At 48.6% G+C, this 16,732-nt stretch overlaps 2 protein-coding genes across 5 annotated transcripts; one reads left to right on the top strand and one right to left on the bottom strand.

Annotated features, from left to right (window-relative positions):
- The first annotated feature begins 727 nt into the window (after window positions 1–727).
- Window positions 728–7,168, top strand: ackr4a (atypical chemokine receptor 4a). 2 transcript variants are annotated; one of them, XM_023965485.2, is made up of 2 exons: window positions 728–1,823; window positions 5,450–7,168. In XM_023965485.2, the coding sequence occupies exon 2, from the start codon at window positions 5,465–5,467 to the stop codon at window positions 6,578–6,580; it is 1,116 nt and encodes a 371-aa protein (XP_023821253.1). In that variant the 5' UTR covers window positions 728–1,823; window positions 5,450–5,464; the 3' UTR covers window positions 6,581–7,168. The 2 variants fall into 2 exon arrangements, with proteins under 2 accessions (XP_023821253.1, XP_078791094.1); XM_078934968.1 differs by lacking the exon at window positions 728–1,823 and adding an exon at window positions 4,088–4,769.
- A 1,642-nt stretch (window positions 7,169–8,810) lies between these two features.
- Window positions 8,811–14,914, bottom strand: e2f5 (E2F transcription factor 5). Of its 3 annotated transcripts, none has more exons than XM_023965318.1 (8): window positions 14,484–14,914; window positions 12,047–12,156; window positions 11,771–11,935; window positions 11,394–11,502; window positions 10,984–11,284; window positions 10,253–10,402; window positions 10,143–10,172; window positions 8,811–9,722 (listed from the first exon to the last, which is right to left on the bottom strand). In XM_023965318.1, exons 1-8 carry the CDS (start codon window positions 14,604–14,606, stop codon window positions 9,646–9,648), a joined length of 1,065 nt encoding a protein of 354 aa, XP_023821086.1. In that variant the 5' UTR covers window positions 14,607–14,914; the 3' UTR covers window positions 8,811–9,645. The 3 variants fall into 3 exon arrangements, with proteins under 3 accessions (XP_023821086.1, XP_078791096.1, XP_023821085.1); XM_078934970.1 differs by having other exon boundaries at window positions 11,394–11,496; window positions 12,047–12,231; window positions 14,484–14,722; XM_023965317.2 differs by having other exon boundaries at window positions 12,047–12,231; window positions 14,484–14,722.
- Between the last annotated feature and the right edge of the window lie 1,818 nt (window positions 14,915–16,732).

The raw sequence follows: 16,732 nt of genomic DNA on the forward strand, positions 1-16,732 counted from the left end.
AAATCCCAAGAATCCCAACTTTTTTCTGTTGTCCTGAAAAAGGAGAATCAAACTTCACTGCAGCTGCATGAGGAGGATGGAGAGAAGATTCTTCTGTTTCCTCCATTTTGACAATCAAATGTGTTCATTCTTTGATGTTTATCAGGTGTCATTATTCATCATACATGTCAGAAAATACATTAATGTAAAGGAACTGAAGTCCTGCTTTGTCTGTGACACGAACAAACGTCTGAAAGAAGGAGCAGCAGAAGCAGGTTTACTGATCAAAACCAGAACTTTGAACAGAATCTGAACAAACTGGTTCAGTCGAGTGCAGACGGGGTTTTTGTCGGTGATGTGAAATCCAGCCCAGATGCTGAAAAGAAGCTGCTGGCCCCCCAGAGGAAATGTGAGCTGGCGGGGGCAGTTTGGGTGGAGCAGAGATGGGAAGTGAGATTATTTGACTGTGATCAGAGTCCAAACGTCTCCCCGAGGGAAACGTTGTGTCTCTGAAACTCCGTCCTCATGCTGAAGCTTTGATGTGGACACAAAAACGCTGAGTCATCGATTGAAGGAGCCCGTCGTGTTTAAATCAAAGCTAAATTCCTTCATTTCTCATCTAATGACGGGTAAACGTGAAAGTTACACTCTGATCATCTTCTAATGTGTTTTCAAAGTGTTCTCAGTGGTGCATTAAATGAGATTCTGCCGGTTTAAGTCTAAATCTAAAAATCTGTGTCTTTTTCTAGGACATAGTTTCTGCAGAGCGGCAGGAGTTCTTCAGAAATTCACCTCTGAGTTGTGGGCGGGACTGTTGGCACAGAGCAACCCAAACCCCTTCTTTCTGTCATCCATCTGTTTACATGCTCTCCCACTAGCTTACAGCCCCCCAAACCCCCATCACAACATTAGTGGTGCAACAAAAACAGCAGCAACATCAGATCCATCCATCCATGGATGGATCATGGATCTGCTGGTCTGCAGGCGGAGGATCAGAAAGGGGCGGAGCCTGGATCCTGTCGCCCGCTGCCTGTAGATTTTATGTAACAACTACAAACTTTGTCAAAAGTCTTTTTTTTTTCTTTTGCTCCTGATTCACAGCATTTTAAGTAAAGAAAAACTCAGAAATGCAGTTTTGAGCTTAATTTTCTTTATAAATGTGCTTCTTCATCAGAAAGATGCTACAAAAACACGTTAAAAAATACCAGAGTGGGTCTTTCACGCTTATCTTTTCGAGGTGAGTTGGCATAGATTGATGATTATGGGATGGATGGGTTGTTTTCCTTTGAGCTGAAACATGTGGGACATGTTCTGCTAAAGGTTTTCATGTCTCCAGAGGATTGTGTTGCAGGAATGGATCCAGGATCTCCTCTGCCTCAGGATGAAGGGCGTGTTGGAAATTCCTCCTCCTGACAGCAGCTGGTGTTTCTCTGCAGACGGAGCTTTTGGGCTCAGACGGTCTGCCGGCTCTTCAACGGCTGAAACTCATCATTTTGATGAGCAAAGAACAAACAAACCTCTGAAACTGGGTTTCTGTTCAAAGCAGTGGGATGTGAAGAGGACAAAGGCCTCTGGTGCCTGCTCCACGGTGGACAAACAGTGAAGAAAAACCAGATAAAAGTTTGTCTTTGAATTCATGTTTACTCTGCAGCAGATGGAGGTGATTTTTCCTCAGTCAAGTACTGTTTTTAGGATCAGGAGGCTTTTTTCCTTCCTCCTCCTCCAGCTTTTGATGAAGTGAAAGGGCTCCTGCAGCCTCTCACAGGCCCCGCCCACCGTCCTGGCCCGAAACTAACGGGCTTTTCAGCGCGTGAAGATCAGCGGAGACATCAGAGGAAAAGCCGGTGAGTCTCCTCCTCGCGGATGCATGCCGGTTAGACTCAGACTAACGAACCGGATGCTTGTTTACTCAAAACCTTTTGTTTACTGTCGGCTTTGATTGATCTGATGTTCTGTTTGTTTTGTAAAAACAGCATAACCTCATTTTTATGATGTAACACATGAGGTATAAATTATATTTATTGAGCTGCACAACTTTTATTTTTTTTGTTTTCTTTTAACAAATTGAACCTTTAACTGATTTTTTTTCCTCCTTTTTATGGGCCATCAAGTTTTAAAAAAAATCTTTTTACTTTGAGCCTAATGATTCAAACAAAACCTATAAACCATCTAACAAACAAGACGAGGCTCCAACATCCCATAATCAAAGTGAATCTGTTCAAAAAGGACAAAGACAGGAGGGGAAAACTTCCACCCTTCATTCATTTCTCAGATTTTTTCTTTATTGTCATATTTGGGTAAATGTCCACAGTCAGAGATATTTGTTCATTAGTTTATTCATTAAACTCCAAAATGCAAATATTCCTTCTTTCCATCGAACAACTACGACTTTATGAAGGGCGGAGGTCAGATTTTCCACGACATGAACTTTGCTTAGATTTTCTTTAAATGATGGAAACACGACAATTTAAAAAAAAAATCCCATTTTCCATCCCATGGTTTTTCAAAATTGACATATTTGGCAAAACTGTAACGAAAACACTTTTTTCAAACTAAACGAGTCACGTGACCAACAACCAGATGGCGACGCGCTTCTTGGTAGGAATTGACGGCCTTGAGCGCCGCATGCGGGCGCCACCAGAGGTCCCACAGCGTCACGCAGCTCATCAAACGTTGAGCGTGTCGTGTGGAATTGTTGGATCCACAGCTCGTCTGGAAAACCACCAACCACCATTTCCCAAAATGGCTTCATCCGTAGCTCCTCCCACATGCAAGGAGGTCGCTGCTCCTGAAGAAGACGCAGACGTCTCCCTTGATAGATGATGCTGACGTGTTTCGTCAGGTATGTGAAAAACACAACCGTGTCTGAGAACAGAAGAACCTAAGAAGTTAGGATAGAGATCTGTGGAGAAGAACACCAGAACTTCACACTTGGGAGGAGGAGGTAACTATGGAGTCATCCACGGAGAGGGTCAGGGAGCTGAATTTAGGGACAGTCGACTTGGTGCCAGTGAGAAGAAGATCAGTTTTATTGCTGTTGAGCTGCAGGAAGTTTGAGGAAAACCAGGATTCAAGTTCAGACAGGCAGCCTATGTGGGAAGGAGGAGGAGGGATAAACTGACGGGTAAAGTTGGGTGTCATCGGCGTAACAATGGAACTGTATTGAACTGTTGAATTTTCGGAAGATACTTCCCAATGGGAGGAGGTAGATGGTTAAAAAGGAGGAGGCTAAGGACAGAGCCTTGGGGCACCCCTGAGGTGACTTGGGGGGGGGGGCTGGGACCGGAAGGAGTGAAGTTGAACAAACTGAAAGCAGCCAGACGGGTAGGATGTGAACCGGCTAAGAGAGGTGTGAGTGATGGAGGAAAGTCTTTGCATGAGGATGGAGTGGGAAATCATGTCGACTGTCAACCAACCCACCCCCCACCCCCATGTTCACAAACAAAATAAAAAACTTCTTTGTAAAATGCTTGATGACCTTGAGGGTTGAGCCTCTGGAAGGTCAGGTCGCCGTGCAGACCTGATCAACCTGATCATGTGGTTTTCCTGAAGGTCATAACAGATTTTTGGGTGAAATGTGATTTTTGGTCTCAGACCTGCGGATTCAGATTCTTTCTTCTGGTCTCTGATGGAGGAGGTGTTCTTGGTCTGATTAAAAACACATGTTTCAGGATTGTTTGGTTTTTTTCAACGATTTTCCGTCCTGAAAAGAAGCAGAAATCAACAGTTCTGCTGATAATCTCGACTATTTTGAGCCAAGAGCGTCAGGACTTGTTGAAACTTTGGAAAAGTTCAGATGATTATTGAGGAAAAGAATGTTGTTCTTTTGGACGTGAAGGTTGGCGTGGAATCAAAGCTTCTCCCAGCTTCTTGGAAATGGGCGTGTTAAGTGTTTCCCGCTGTCGACCCAAACAAGAGTTTGCTGAAGGCCGGAGACACCCCCCACCCCACCCCCACCCCCCTTCAGCCCTGCAAACTCGGTTTACTGGAAGGAACTTCGCTCCTGATGTTTGTTTACATCCTCCACAGTCTGAGCTCTCAGACGCTAATTCTTCGTCTCTGGAGCGGCCAGCGGCGCCGGCCTGAAGATCCAAAGAAGAGGTTAAAATTCGGCCAGGCGCCGAATCTTCAAAAAAATTTGAAATCTTCAAATGAGGAGAAGGCCAAAGGAGGGAAAAGGCTTCGGGTCACATGATTCTCCTGGATAAATCCAGAAGTTAGGCACCTGAAGTCTTTGATTTGACCTCTGGGGCTCATTAACTGTGTGGTTTTTACCAGAAGCAGCTGAACATAAATGGATAGAGAAGGTTCTAGAGTTGGTGTTTGGTTAAATTGGTCTAAAGTTTAAGAAAATCTATGAAAAAATGAAATTAAAAAGCAGGCTGCAGGTCATTTCCTGTTGTGGACCGCTGTTGGAACGGTGGTTTGTTTCAGAGTTCTGCTTTAAACTCGGTCCTGTTTCAGCGGGACAGAACATGTAAGGAAGGCTGTGGATGAGCGGGAGTGTCGGATCGGATTCAGCGTTCCCAGGATGCACCTTAGGAGACGCTTGATGGGAAGAGAAGCAGAAAAATTTTAGCTTCTGCCGTTTCTGTGGATGGGTCTGCTCAGATGTTGCGTCTATCAGAAGACTTGTGAGGCTCAGACCGTTTGGTCAGGAATTTGTTCTTTTCCTGGAAAACAAACTGGAATGTGTGTGAGCAGGAAGCCCGCTGGAAGCTCCGCTCTTCATCCCAAACACTGGAAAGTGACGCCTCGACTCCTCGGTCTGTTAAATGCTGGCTTTGATGGTGAATCAAGAGTCTCATCTTTAAACAATAGTTTTACCCTGAAGGCTCCTAAAAGACACTGATTGGATGTGGAAAAGTTCCTCTCTGATTCTGATCCATTGGAAAGTGTTCCCAGCGGTCTTTTAATGATGATGATGCCGTTTTTAGCCTAAATCTAAAAGAAATTTCCCTCAGTTGTGGGCAGGACTGTTGGCACAGAAGTTAGTCTCGCCAATTTCCCAGCATGCCTTTGTTTACACTCCCTCCCATTAGGGACAAAAGGGCCTCACAAGCCCAAGCTAACGTCAACGTAGCAAATAAAATAAAAAACAAATGGCGACCAACATCGGAGTTTTCCATCCGCAGAGCCAGATTCCAGCTCAGACGAGGAAAACAAAGACGTTCATGGATCCGTTTGTCTGACGGTGGATTATTTAGGATTAAAAGGGAGAAGGAAGATTTAGAGCCAGCTTTCATCGGCTCCTGATCCATCCAGAAGAAGAAAGAACTACTCAGAAATGCCATTTCTTATATTCTTTCATCTAGAAAAATGCTGCAGGAACATGCTGCATGCAGCATTTTCATAGGTCTTTAAAGGCTTCACGTTTTAATGGAAATGCGTTTCTTTTCACTAGATTTGAATGTTTTGCAGAAGAAGAATCCAGTCTGCATGAAGTTACTGGCTGTGTTTTTTCTTGCAGCTCGGTTCGGTTGACATGGACGTGGCTGAAGACGAGGACTACTTCTACCATGAGAACATCAGCTTCAACTTTAGCTACGACGACTTCCCCACCGTGTGTGAGAAGGAGGACCTGCGGGCCTTCGTGGCGCTCTTCCTCCCCGCCGCCTACGCTCTGTGTCTGGTAGCAGGACTGGCGGGAAACGCTCTGGTTGTGGGCGTCTACGCTTACCGCAAACGCCTGAAGACCATGACAGACTCCTTCCTGGCCCACATGGCCGCCGCCGACCTGATGCTCATCTTCACGCTGCCCTTCTGGGCTGCTGGTGCCGCCAGGGGCTGGGAGCTGGGGGCGGTCCTCTGTAAGATGGCGTCGACCTCCTACACCGTCAACTTCCACTGCTGCATGCTGCTGCTCGCCTGCGTCAGCCTGGACCGCTACCTGGCGCTGGCCCGGCTGCAGGGGGGGCAGCAGAGGCGGGGCCTGCAGGGGGCGTTCAGCAGGAAACACTGCTGGAAGGTCTGCCTGGCGGTCTGGACCACAGCCTTCCTTCTGGGCCTTCCAGATTTGATATTCTCAGAGGTCAGACAAGCATCCAGCAGGAACGCCTGTCTGCTCATCTACCCCGCATGGATGGCGCCAGGCGGGACAGCGGTCCTGGAGGGGGCAGAGGTGCTGCTGGGGTTCCTGCTGCCTCTTCTGGTCATGCTCGTCTGCTACTGGAACGTCTGCAAAGTCCTCACAGGTCTCCCCGCTGAGAGGAAAGGCAAGAAATGGAGAGCGGTGCGAGTCCTGCTCCTGGTGGCCGGCGTGTTTTTGGTCACCCAGCTGCCGTATAACCTGGTGAAGGCGTTCCGGGCCGTAGACTCCGTCTACCTGCTGGTGACCCACTGCGGGACCAGTAAAGCTCTGGATCAGGCCGCTCAGGTGACGGAGAGCCTGGCTCTCACTCACTGCTGCTTCAATCCCATCCTGTACGCCGCGGCCGGCTCCAACTTCAGGCAGGACCTGACCAGGATGGCCAAAACGTTGGGAGAGAAGAGGAGGAAGAGGAGGAGGAAGAGAGGAGGAACATCTGCGGCTGAGGAGGAGGCGGAGACGTCCTTCAACTCCCACAGCCAATCGGAGGACACCAAGACTTTCTCCATCTGAATGATCCCGTTCACGAGTGTTCGAGTCCGGCTGAGGAAACTGGTTTGGTCGTTTAGAACGTCCTCTCCACATGAAATCGGAGAAAAACCCTTTTTTATGGAAGGATGTTTGAGAAGTTGCAGCAACATGAAGATTCCCTCACAAACTTTGGTTTCCGCTCAGATTCTCCTGAAAACCTCCAATGGAAGGACGGAACAGTTTGTGCTCTTCTGTTCCTGGTTCCCTGTCCTGTTCACACTGTCCGACCATGGATCTGGATCTCCCTCCCCAACAGGCTTCCACGACATCTGATCTTAAAGAAACCGTCATTTTAGAAAGGACAGATGAGTGAACGTCGGTGACGCTGTAGAAACATCTGCATCTTCAGGAAGAAAACCTGTCCGTCAGGATTTTTCCAGCTCTGAAACTTTTCTGCTTTTTGTTTATGAAGAAACGACGTGAAGGATGTTTGCAGATGTGCTCGCTGCATTTCCCAGCTTTGGATGTAGAAAACCTCAGTCCTAACACAAGCTGTTGACGGTCTTTTTCCTTTTTTTGTTTTAACTTGTTCTGTCCAACAACTGAGCAAACAGATTACAGCTGAAGGTCTTCTGTGTTGGACAGGTTTACTATCACAAAAAGAGGTTATAGAACTTTATATAACGAAAAACCAGAGTGTAGATTTGTATAAACCCCTTGTTACCTTAACCCTTGTTCTATCCTAGGCACTTTAACGTTGGGAGTTGGGTCATTTAGACCCACTAGACAGTGCTCTGAACCTTTTTTCTTCAATGATTTGTGATCTTCACTGGTGTCCATGGATTACATGAAATCTTTCCACCTTTATCCACCTTTGTCATGGTGGGGAGAACACGTCAATGTAAGGCTGGGGTCATCTAAGATAGCATAAGCGTTATCATTATTTTGTATTTGTTACATTTAGTGTGTGTGGAGGGGGGGGGATGTGAGGGGTGTGTGTGTGGAAGAGATAGATAGATAGATAGATAGATAGATAGATAGATAGATAGATAGATAGATAGATAGATAGATAGATAGATAGATAGATAGATAGATAGACAACTTTATTTATCCATTTGGGAGGTTCCCGCATGGACATTGACATCTCCATCGCATACAGCACTATTAGACATAATCAGAAAAGTAAAAACAGTAAAGACATTTTACATTTCTGCAAAACAGCATTTAAGAAAGTCAAAGACTAAAAGGAAGAGAAGTGGAGAAAGTGGGGGATACAAGCACTGATTTGAATAAGTTATTTTTAGCTGTAACAATTATATCAGATCTGCTGGAAAGAAAAATATTACATTAACAGTGAACCTCTGGCACGAAGATGAACGGAGGACATCTGTCTGTGGGTTAGGAGGAGGGATGAAGCAGACAGGGAGCAGTGTGCACGTGCACGTGGGGGTGGAAATACATGCATGCTGCTGGAGTGAACCGTGTGTTCATAAGGGGAACCAGATCCTTCCCAGCCAAACCAGCCAGACCAGGAGAGGGGGTGATAGACCCCCAGGCCAGGAGCGCCCCCGGCGTCAGGACCCAAGCAGCCCGGGGGGGGGGGGGGGGGGGGGGGTCGCCCACCCAAGCAGCCAGGTGCAGAGGAGGCCCCCCAGGCCACAGGACAGGCGTGCTTAGCCGTACCAGGCGGCAGCCATGGGGGCCACCGGGCGCCAGACACCGAGACAAGGGCCAAGGGGTTTTTCCAGCACCGCTCTGCATGTGAAGCTGAAACACCGGAGCGCAGAAGGTCTCGATGTTTACGCCTCACACTTCCGGGGTGAATCCACATCCAGAGAGGTTTTATTTAGGAACAAAAACGTTCCTTTGCCGTTCAGCAGTAAATGAGGCTGAAGGAAATCTTTGTCAGCCAAAGCCTGTTGAGACGGTTTATGGTTTACAGTAAATTCTGGAGACCTGAAGGAAAAAACAGAAACAGTTGTTTTCAAATGTCTTTGTTAAAGTGACGGCACTCATGGAGGAGGAGCCGCTCTTCCAGCTCTGACATGCTGTGGATTCAGCAGATGTTTAAGCTTCCATCCCATAATGTCTCATTACAAACATGTCAAAGACTGAAATGAACGGATCGTTTTTATTCGTCTCACCACAGCAGATGGAGTAAAGACTCGGCTTAAAATGTCTGTTTGTTAAACTGATCAATAAAGTTTTACATCAATAAAGTTTAACAGGAACTTTATTGATTTTACCAAACTGTGATAAAAAAAAGCCAAAGTTTTAAAGATGTCAATCAAAACAGTTTTATTCAAACATAAAATCAGGACCAGAAAAATTTTCAATACTAAAGAAAATCAACTTTTTTTCATTTTCAACAAACATAAATATATTTTACTCAAACGTAAGTAAAAGTTTACATATTGGCAAAAATAACAAAAACAATAACAAAATATTTATACAACAAATATTTCCAGCTTTAACGGCAGCAACAGTTTAGAAACGGTCAAAACGGGACGTCGGTACTTTAAACAAACTCCATTCAAACATGAACGTAAAGTTTATGTTAAACATGTGGGAAAACAGAAAACAGGAGCTTCACGCCGACCCAACCACAGTTTGGCAGAAGGTTTGACCAGTGAGGAGCGTCAGAGGAGGAGGAGGAGCTTCAGAGGAGGAGCTTCAGAAGAAGAGGTGGGGCTTCAGAGGAGGAGGTGGGGCTTCAGAAGAAGAGCGGCTTCGGGGAAGAGGAGGGGCTTTAAAGCAGGAGGAGGTGCTTCAGAGGAGGAGGGGCTTTAGAAGAAGAGGTGGGGCTTCAGAGGAGGAGGGGCTTAAGAGCAGGATGAGGGGCTTCAGAGGAGGAGGTGGAGCTGCGGAGGAGGAGCTTCAGAAGAAGAGGGGCTTCAGGGGAAGAGGAGGGGCTTTAGAAGAGGAGGTGGGGCCTCAGAGGAGGAGGGGCTTTAGAGCAGGATGAGGGGCTTCAGAGGAGGAGGTGGAGCTGCGGAGGAGGAGCTTCAGAAGAAGAGGGGCTTCAGGGGAAGAGGAGGGGCTTCAGAGGAGGAGGAGCCTTAGTGGGGGAGGTGCTCGGCGTCCGTCCCTTGCAGCAAAGCGGGTCCTCAGTAGTTGAGGATGGAGACATCAAACAGGTCACACCCCCCTCCGCCTGCATCCAGGCTGAAGCTGTAGTCCAGTCCTGTCAGAGCAGAAACACATCAAGAACTGCATCCGGATCCGCCCCCCCCCTCCCCCCCGCCTGCCACAGACCCATAACTCCCCAGCATTTACTCGTCCTTATTGAAAAAGACTTTTGGGTAGTGAACGACCCCCCCTGCCTTTTTAAAAAGGTTTTTTTGCCCCATGCAGCTTAGCAGGGAGGCGAGGCAGAGGAGGAGAGGGAGGGGCGTGTGGCCGCCGCTCGGCCGGTGAGGGCGGGTCTAAAGTAGGCGCCTGCGGGCCGTCCAACGCCCTCGTGGCGTTTTCTGGTCGTTCCTGTCAAACTCAGAGCTTCTCAGAGGACAGAGGCTGTCAATCATCCGGATGCTTTCATCCACGTTTGCTATCTGAGCTGCTCTGATGAGGAGGAGGACGTGAGGAAGGTCGGCGTGATGCTCACCCTCAGCAGAAATCAGCTCCTCCATGAGTTCTGCCAGGAATCAAAACAGACTTGTGTTACTGCAGAGTTGGGGGTTGACCAGAGCCCCGCCCCCCGGCGCCACGCCTCACCCTCTCTGCTGTCCTTCAGGCTCTCGCCGCCGTCGCTCATCTTCAGCAGGCTGCCGACGCCCAGCGCCGCTTGGAAGTCCTGGACCTCCAGGTCCATTGGGTTCTGGTCCGACGCTGCAGACGACCTGCTGGGAAACTGTGCCGGGAAAGCTGCCGGGAAAGCAGGCGTGTGCTTAGCGTGTGCTTAGCGTGTTAGCATGGACAGCATGAGCTGCTCCTAAAACAGACTTTTGAAATGAGGACTCTCCGTCTTAGGCTTCCTTAGACTGCAGTGACCTGAATATTTACAGCCTTTCCCGTCACAGACATGCCAACGAGCTCCTCACCTGCTTCCTTCTCGTTACCATGGTAACCAGGTGAACAGATTCGGTTTTGTCTTTTTTTTCCCACTGAAGTTTTTTTTTCTGTTTTCGACACATTTATCCTTCAAAATGTGCAAACATCCAACTTCAACAATAGTATTCTGAGCCGAAACGACCCCACAGGTGTTTCAGTCTCCATGGCGACGGGGTACCTGAGGTTTAGTGTTATTTTTTTAATACATCCCAGAAGAATGAACGTGAAGCTGAAGAGAAACTGCTGATGCCCCCCAAGACCACAAAAGCCCCTGAGGTGGAGCGCCACAGGGATGGGTGGAGCTGAACCCTCAACGTTTCCATCGAGGCGCCCAACCGACGCCCAACCTGATGACCCCCCCCACCCCACCATTCCTTCTATAAACATCTGCTCACCCAGGTCAGACGAAGACGCGGCCCTGCCACTGAGGTCTACCGGCGCCATCTGCTGGTCAGAGCAGGTCGGGTCCTGGCTGCAGAGGGGGGAGGCGGCGGAGCCCCCGGGGGTCACCAGGGTAAACCTCTGCAGACCGCCGGGGGTGCTGGGCGGAGTCGGCATCGGGCAGAAGTCGTCGGAGGGGGGGACAGGGAAGACCACGGGGGCGCTGGAGTCCAAGTCCCTGTCAATGAGCAGGACCCGGATGGGGGCTCTGCGGCTGCGCAGGTTCACCTGGTAGCTCTTCTGACCCCCGCCCCCCTGAAACGGCAGCAGCGTCATGCCTCTGCAGATGCTGCAGCTGCAAACATCTGCATGGAGAAGCCAACAGAGGAGGAACATCTGGTTCTGAGGAACCAAACCAAAGTACCGTGTCCGGAACCGGAACCTCCAGCTGGGTTTCTGCAGGAGCCACAATGGCCAGCAGAGTTTCTCCCTCGAAGGCCCGGCAGATGTCCTCGTGGGTCACAAACGTGTACGTAGAGCGGCGCTGAGGAAAGCAGACTGACGGAAACACGGAAGCGGAAAAATGACGGACAGGAGGCGCCGGCTCTGATCCTCCTTTAGTCCGGTCCTGGACGAGGAAGGATTTAAACGTGGATCCGTCTACCAGAGAAGAATACTTTCTACAGGAGCATTTTCTGGAGGGAGGGGATCTAAACATTCTGAACACTGAGGGCATAAAACCCCAAAAAATGACCTCTGAGGTGAAACGGGGCAGAAACAAGACGTTGAGTGGAAGGATATGAGCTGCTGATGGGACCGTGACTCAGGGCCTGGATGCTCTCCTCCAAGCAGACTTTCTGCTGATCCAGCTCTTCCTCCAGAGCTTCCAGCTGGGAGATCTGGGCCTTCAGAAGGCCGACCTGCTCCTGCACCTCCTTCGTTTGGCTGCAGACGCTCCTCTGTCCTCTGGAAGAACCACACCTTCAGTCCACTCCAGTTCTGACAGATCAGCTTCTCAGCTAAACGCTGAAACTTTGATCATTGCATTAAAGGAATCAGGAGAACCGGTTCTCCAACCTCCACTGGATGATGTTCTTGTTCTTCTTCTCTATCAGCCCCACGCCCTCCAGAACGTTGGTGATGTCATAGATCCTCCTCTTCTGCTTCACCGCCAAACTGTCCGCAGCCTGCAGATTCAGACGGACATCTGTAGAGCGAGCGGCCGCTGTGGGGAAGATGCAGCACGGAAGCGAGCGGCAGCTCTGAGGAGGAACGTTTGGATGAAGGAGCTGCAACGGTTACTCAGTTACAGAGGAGAGCGGGAGGAAGCGGTCGAGTGAACACGACCCCGCTTTGGCGCTCAAGAAGAGAGGGAAACGTGGAAAACCAAGAATTGACCTGAGTTAAAGTAAACAAAACATTAGACACAGGATTTCCCCGTCTTTCAGAAAGAACAGACAAACTTTTGACACATCATTTTAACCCTTGTGCGATCTTAAAGGGGGGGGGGGGGGGGTTATGTCACGCAAAATCAACTGTTAGAGCTTTCAAGTGTACTATAATGTTAATTCTTCACTATAAATTACCCCAAAGTGGTTATTTCCTCTAAAAACCTTCTCTCTGAGCTCCAGAAAAGATGATGAAAAGATCCAGATTCTGCTGCAGCTGTTTGAAGATAAAAGCCTTAAGAATCCATTCATCCATAAAATATCACCAAAGTGATTCAAAGAGTCGGATTTATCGACGTTAAGAGTAAATCACCCAGCTCTGGTTGAGGTTTCTGGTGGACGTAAGCAGGTGGATGTCTGCAGCTGGATGTCTGCAGGTGGATGTAAGCAGGTGGATGTAAGCAGGTGGATGTCTGCAGGTGGATGTCTGCAGCTAGATGTCTGCAGGTGGATGTAAGCAGGTGGATGTCTGCAGGTGGATGTCTGCAGGTGGATGTAAGCAGGTGGATGTCTGCAGGTGGATGTCTGCAGGTGGATGTCTGCAGCTAGATGTCTGCAGGTGGATGTAAGCAGGTGGATGTCTGCAGGTGGATGTAAGCAGGTGGATGTCTGCAGGTGGATGTAAGCAGGTGGATGTAAGCAGGTGGATGTCTGCAGGTGGATGTAAGCAGGTGGATGTAAGCAGGTGGATGTCTGCAGGTGGATGTCTGCAGGTGGATGTCTGCAGGTGGATGTAAGCAGGTGGATGTCTGCAGGTGGATGTAAGCAGATGGATGTAAGCAGGTGGATGTAAGCAGGTGGATGTCTGCAGGTGGATGTCTGCAGCTGGATGTCTGCAGGTGGATGTCTGCAGGTGGATGTAAGCAGGTGGATGTCTGCAGGTGGATGTAAGCAGGTGGATGTCTGCAGGTGGATGTCTGCAGGTGGATGTAAGCAGGTGGATGTCTGCAGGTGGATGTCTGCAGGTGGATGTAAGCAGGTGGATGTCTGCAGGTGGATGTAAGCAGGTGGATGTAAGCAGGTGGATGTCTGCAGGTGGATGTAAGCAGGTGGATGTAAGCAGGTGGATGTCTGCAGGTGGATGTAAGCAGGTGGATGTCAGCAGGTGGATGTCAGCAGGTGGATTTCTGCAGGGGGATGTCTGCAGGTGGATGTCAGCAGGTGGATGTCAGCAGGTGAATGTCTGCAGGTGAATGTCAGCAGGTGGATGTCTACAGCTGGATGTCTGCAGGTGGATGTCAGCAGGTGGATGTCTGCAGCTGGATGTCTGCAGCTGGATGTCTGCAGGTGGATGTAAGCAGGTGGATGTAAGCAGGTGGATGTCTGCAGGTGGATGTCTGCAGGTGGATGTCTGCAGGTGGATGTCTGCAGCTGGATGTCTGCAGGTGGATTTAAGCAGGTGGATGTAAGCAGGTGGATGTCTGCAGGTGGATGTAAGCAGGTGGATGTCTGCAGCTGGATGTCTGCAGCTGGATGTAAGCAGGTGGATGTCTGCAGGTGGATGTCTGCAGGTGGATGTAAGCAGGTGGATGTCTGCAGGTGGATGTCTGCAGCTGGATGTCTGCAGGTGGATGTAAGCAGGTGGATGTCTGCAGGTGGATGTCTGCAGGTGGATGTCTGCAGCTGGATGTCTGCAGGTGGATGTAAGCAGGTGGATGTCTGCAGGTGGATGTCTGCAGCTGGATGTCTGCAGCTGGATGTCTGCAGGTGGATGTAAGCAGGTGGATGTAAGCAGGTGGATGTCTGCAGGTGAATGTCAGCATGTGGATGTCAGCAGGTGGAGTAACGTACTTCACATTCATTCCTATAGTATGTTTTGGAGATTTTATCATCTTTTTTATTTTATTTGAACACATTCCTGATCTTTCCCCGTCATCCAGAGGACGTTTCCACGGGTGGAGACCTCCCAAAGGTGATGGAAGTTCTCCACCCGTGAACCCAGCGTTGCTGAAGGACAGCAGCAGTAATAGCGGCCTACGGCGCACCTGCTCAGAAGACCTGTCCAGTGATTGACAGAGAAAGCCCGCGAACAGCCCCGGTGTACCCCCCCCCTTCCCCCAACTAACCGCCTTCAGGTCCAGGACGCCGTCCCGGGACCCCCGCAGCAGACCGACGAACTTCATGGTCAGGAGACCCAAACTTTTCTCGTGCCGCCTCGGCGTGGAGCGCGCGCTCTCCTTCGACTCCATCTTCTGTTCTGGAAGGTTCCGTCCAAGTCAAAGGTCAGACGTCGGACTTTTCCCGCTCAGCAAACGGCTTAGTGGAAAACCTCAGCTCCTGGGGTCTTTAAACACACGGAGGTTACGTTAGCTTACGGTTGCCAGGGCAACCACCGACCGGCTCGCGACAGTGTGGTGCATTGACAGCCTAGAAAACGTCCCCGCCCCCGAATCAACCCATCAAACAGAGCCACGCCCCCGAAGCCGCGCAAATTGGGTCGGAGACCCCGTTCCTCCTCCAATGGAACGTTCCAAACCGCGAAAGTTTTAGAGCGGGGGGGGGGGGGGGGGTCAACTCAGGATTAGATCCAGATCACAGCTGGATCTTCTTTTCATTTCGGCTGCTTCCTCTAGGAGGCGCCACAGAAAACTGTCCACCCTCATCACCATCCTCCCTCATGTGCACTTCATCCATGAACCTCCTCTTTGGTCCTGTCCTGGTAGCTCCACCCTCATCCCTGTTCCTCCTCTCTCAGCGCGTCCAAACATGTCCACCTGCTTCCCTGCATTGATCATCTCATCCTCTGATGGATTCAATCCTGATCCATCCTGGTTTTCTCTGCCTGCTGCCTCTGCATCAGAGCCACTGGATGGTCCTCCACCCGCTCCATGCTCTCACTACAGATCACAATGTCGTCTGCAAACATCATCATCCACAGAGGGTCCTGTCTATGTCCATCGCCATGGAAACCAAAAGAAGCCCAGCGCTGCTTTTTGGTGTAGTTCCACCTCCAACTTCAACTGTCACCCCCACAGAACATCTCACCACAGCCTTCCAGTTTACATTTAAATCCTACTGCTAAGCTAAAGTTGACCATTAGGAAACTTTAGCACAAAAAGTTCTCCATCCATCCGTCCAAGATGATTGCATACTAATAAATAAAGATTTTCAGGTTAAACAATTTCCCAGCAGCTTTACAGAATTTTACTTGTTTGATAAGAAACTTTAGATTTAAGATAATGATGATAATTTTGATTTTAATCCGAGTTTTATAGGCTTTGAGGAACGGCATCATTCTGTTTTTAAAGCCAAAAGCAGGATGTTGTCTGTAAACCTTAAAGACTCACTACCAACTTAACAAACATTAAATGACTCTTACAGGAAGATTACTGTTGATGATTGTTGTTGTTGTTGTTGATTTTCCTCGCTGACAAACATTAAAAGATATTTTTTGCGGTTGTTAAAACTATATTGTGTACAGAAAGTTTTTTAGGACGATGTTCCTCAGTGAAAAGGAGAAAAGTTTAAACTCTGAAGTTTTCAATCAAACCAACAGATTTTTACGTGGGTTTTAAGAACCCTTTGGCTTAACGTGGTGGACAAAGAAGACAGTATACATTCTTAAAACGCTTGGGTTTTTCATGTTGGGATAGTTTTTTCTGCCAATTGTACGGTGGCCCAGAAGGGTCACAACACAACACATTAACTTTACACACAACACATTAACTTTACACACAACACATTCACTTAACACACAACACATTAACTCTACACACAACACATTAACTTAACATACAACACATTAACTCACAACACAACACAATAACTCACAACACAACACATTAACTCACAACACAACACATTAACTCACAACACAACACAATAACTCACAACAAAACACATTAACTCACAACACAAAACATTAACTCACAACACAACACATTAACTCACAACACAACACATTAACTCACAACACAACACATTAACTCACAACACAACACATTAACTCATGGCCCAGAAGGGTCACAACACAACACATGAACTTACCTCACAACACTTTAACTCACAACGGAAGTAAAGCAGCAATTGAGGTGCTTTTATCATGAAATTTCCACTGGGCTGAGCGGCTAACTACCTATAAGAAAGTAATGTCACAGTGAACTGTGGAGGGAGCATGATTTTTCTACAAGAGAACCTAGCAGCAGTGTTGCCAGATTGGGCGGTTTTGGTTCTAAATTTGTGGGGTAAAAATGGCTTTAGCCGGGTTTTCATAATTTGGGCGGTTTTAGGGTCGGTTCTGCGTTTTCCCCCCCTCATGAATATATAATAGCGGACTACGTTAGGCCGTGTGGCTGTGAACTTCTATGTACTGAAG

Source organism: Oryzias latipes, chromosome 17 (genome assembly GCF_053564925.1).
Source record: "Oryzias latipes strain Hd-rR chromosome 17, Olatipes_Hd-rR_3.1".
Classification (NCBI taxonomy): Eukaryota; Metazoa; Chordata; class Actinopteri; order Beloniformes; family Adrianichthyidae; genus Oryzias; species Oryzias latipes.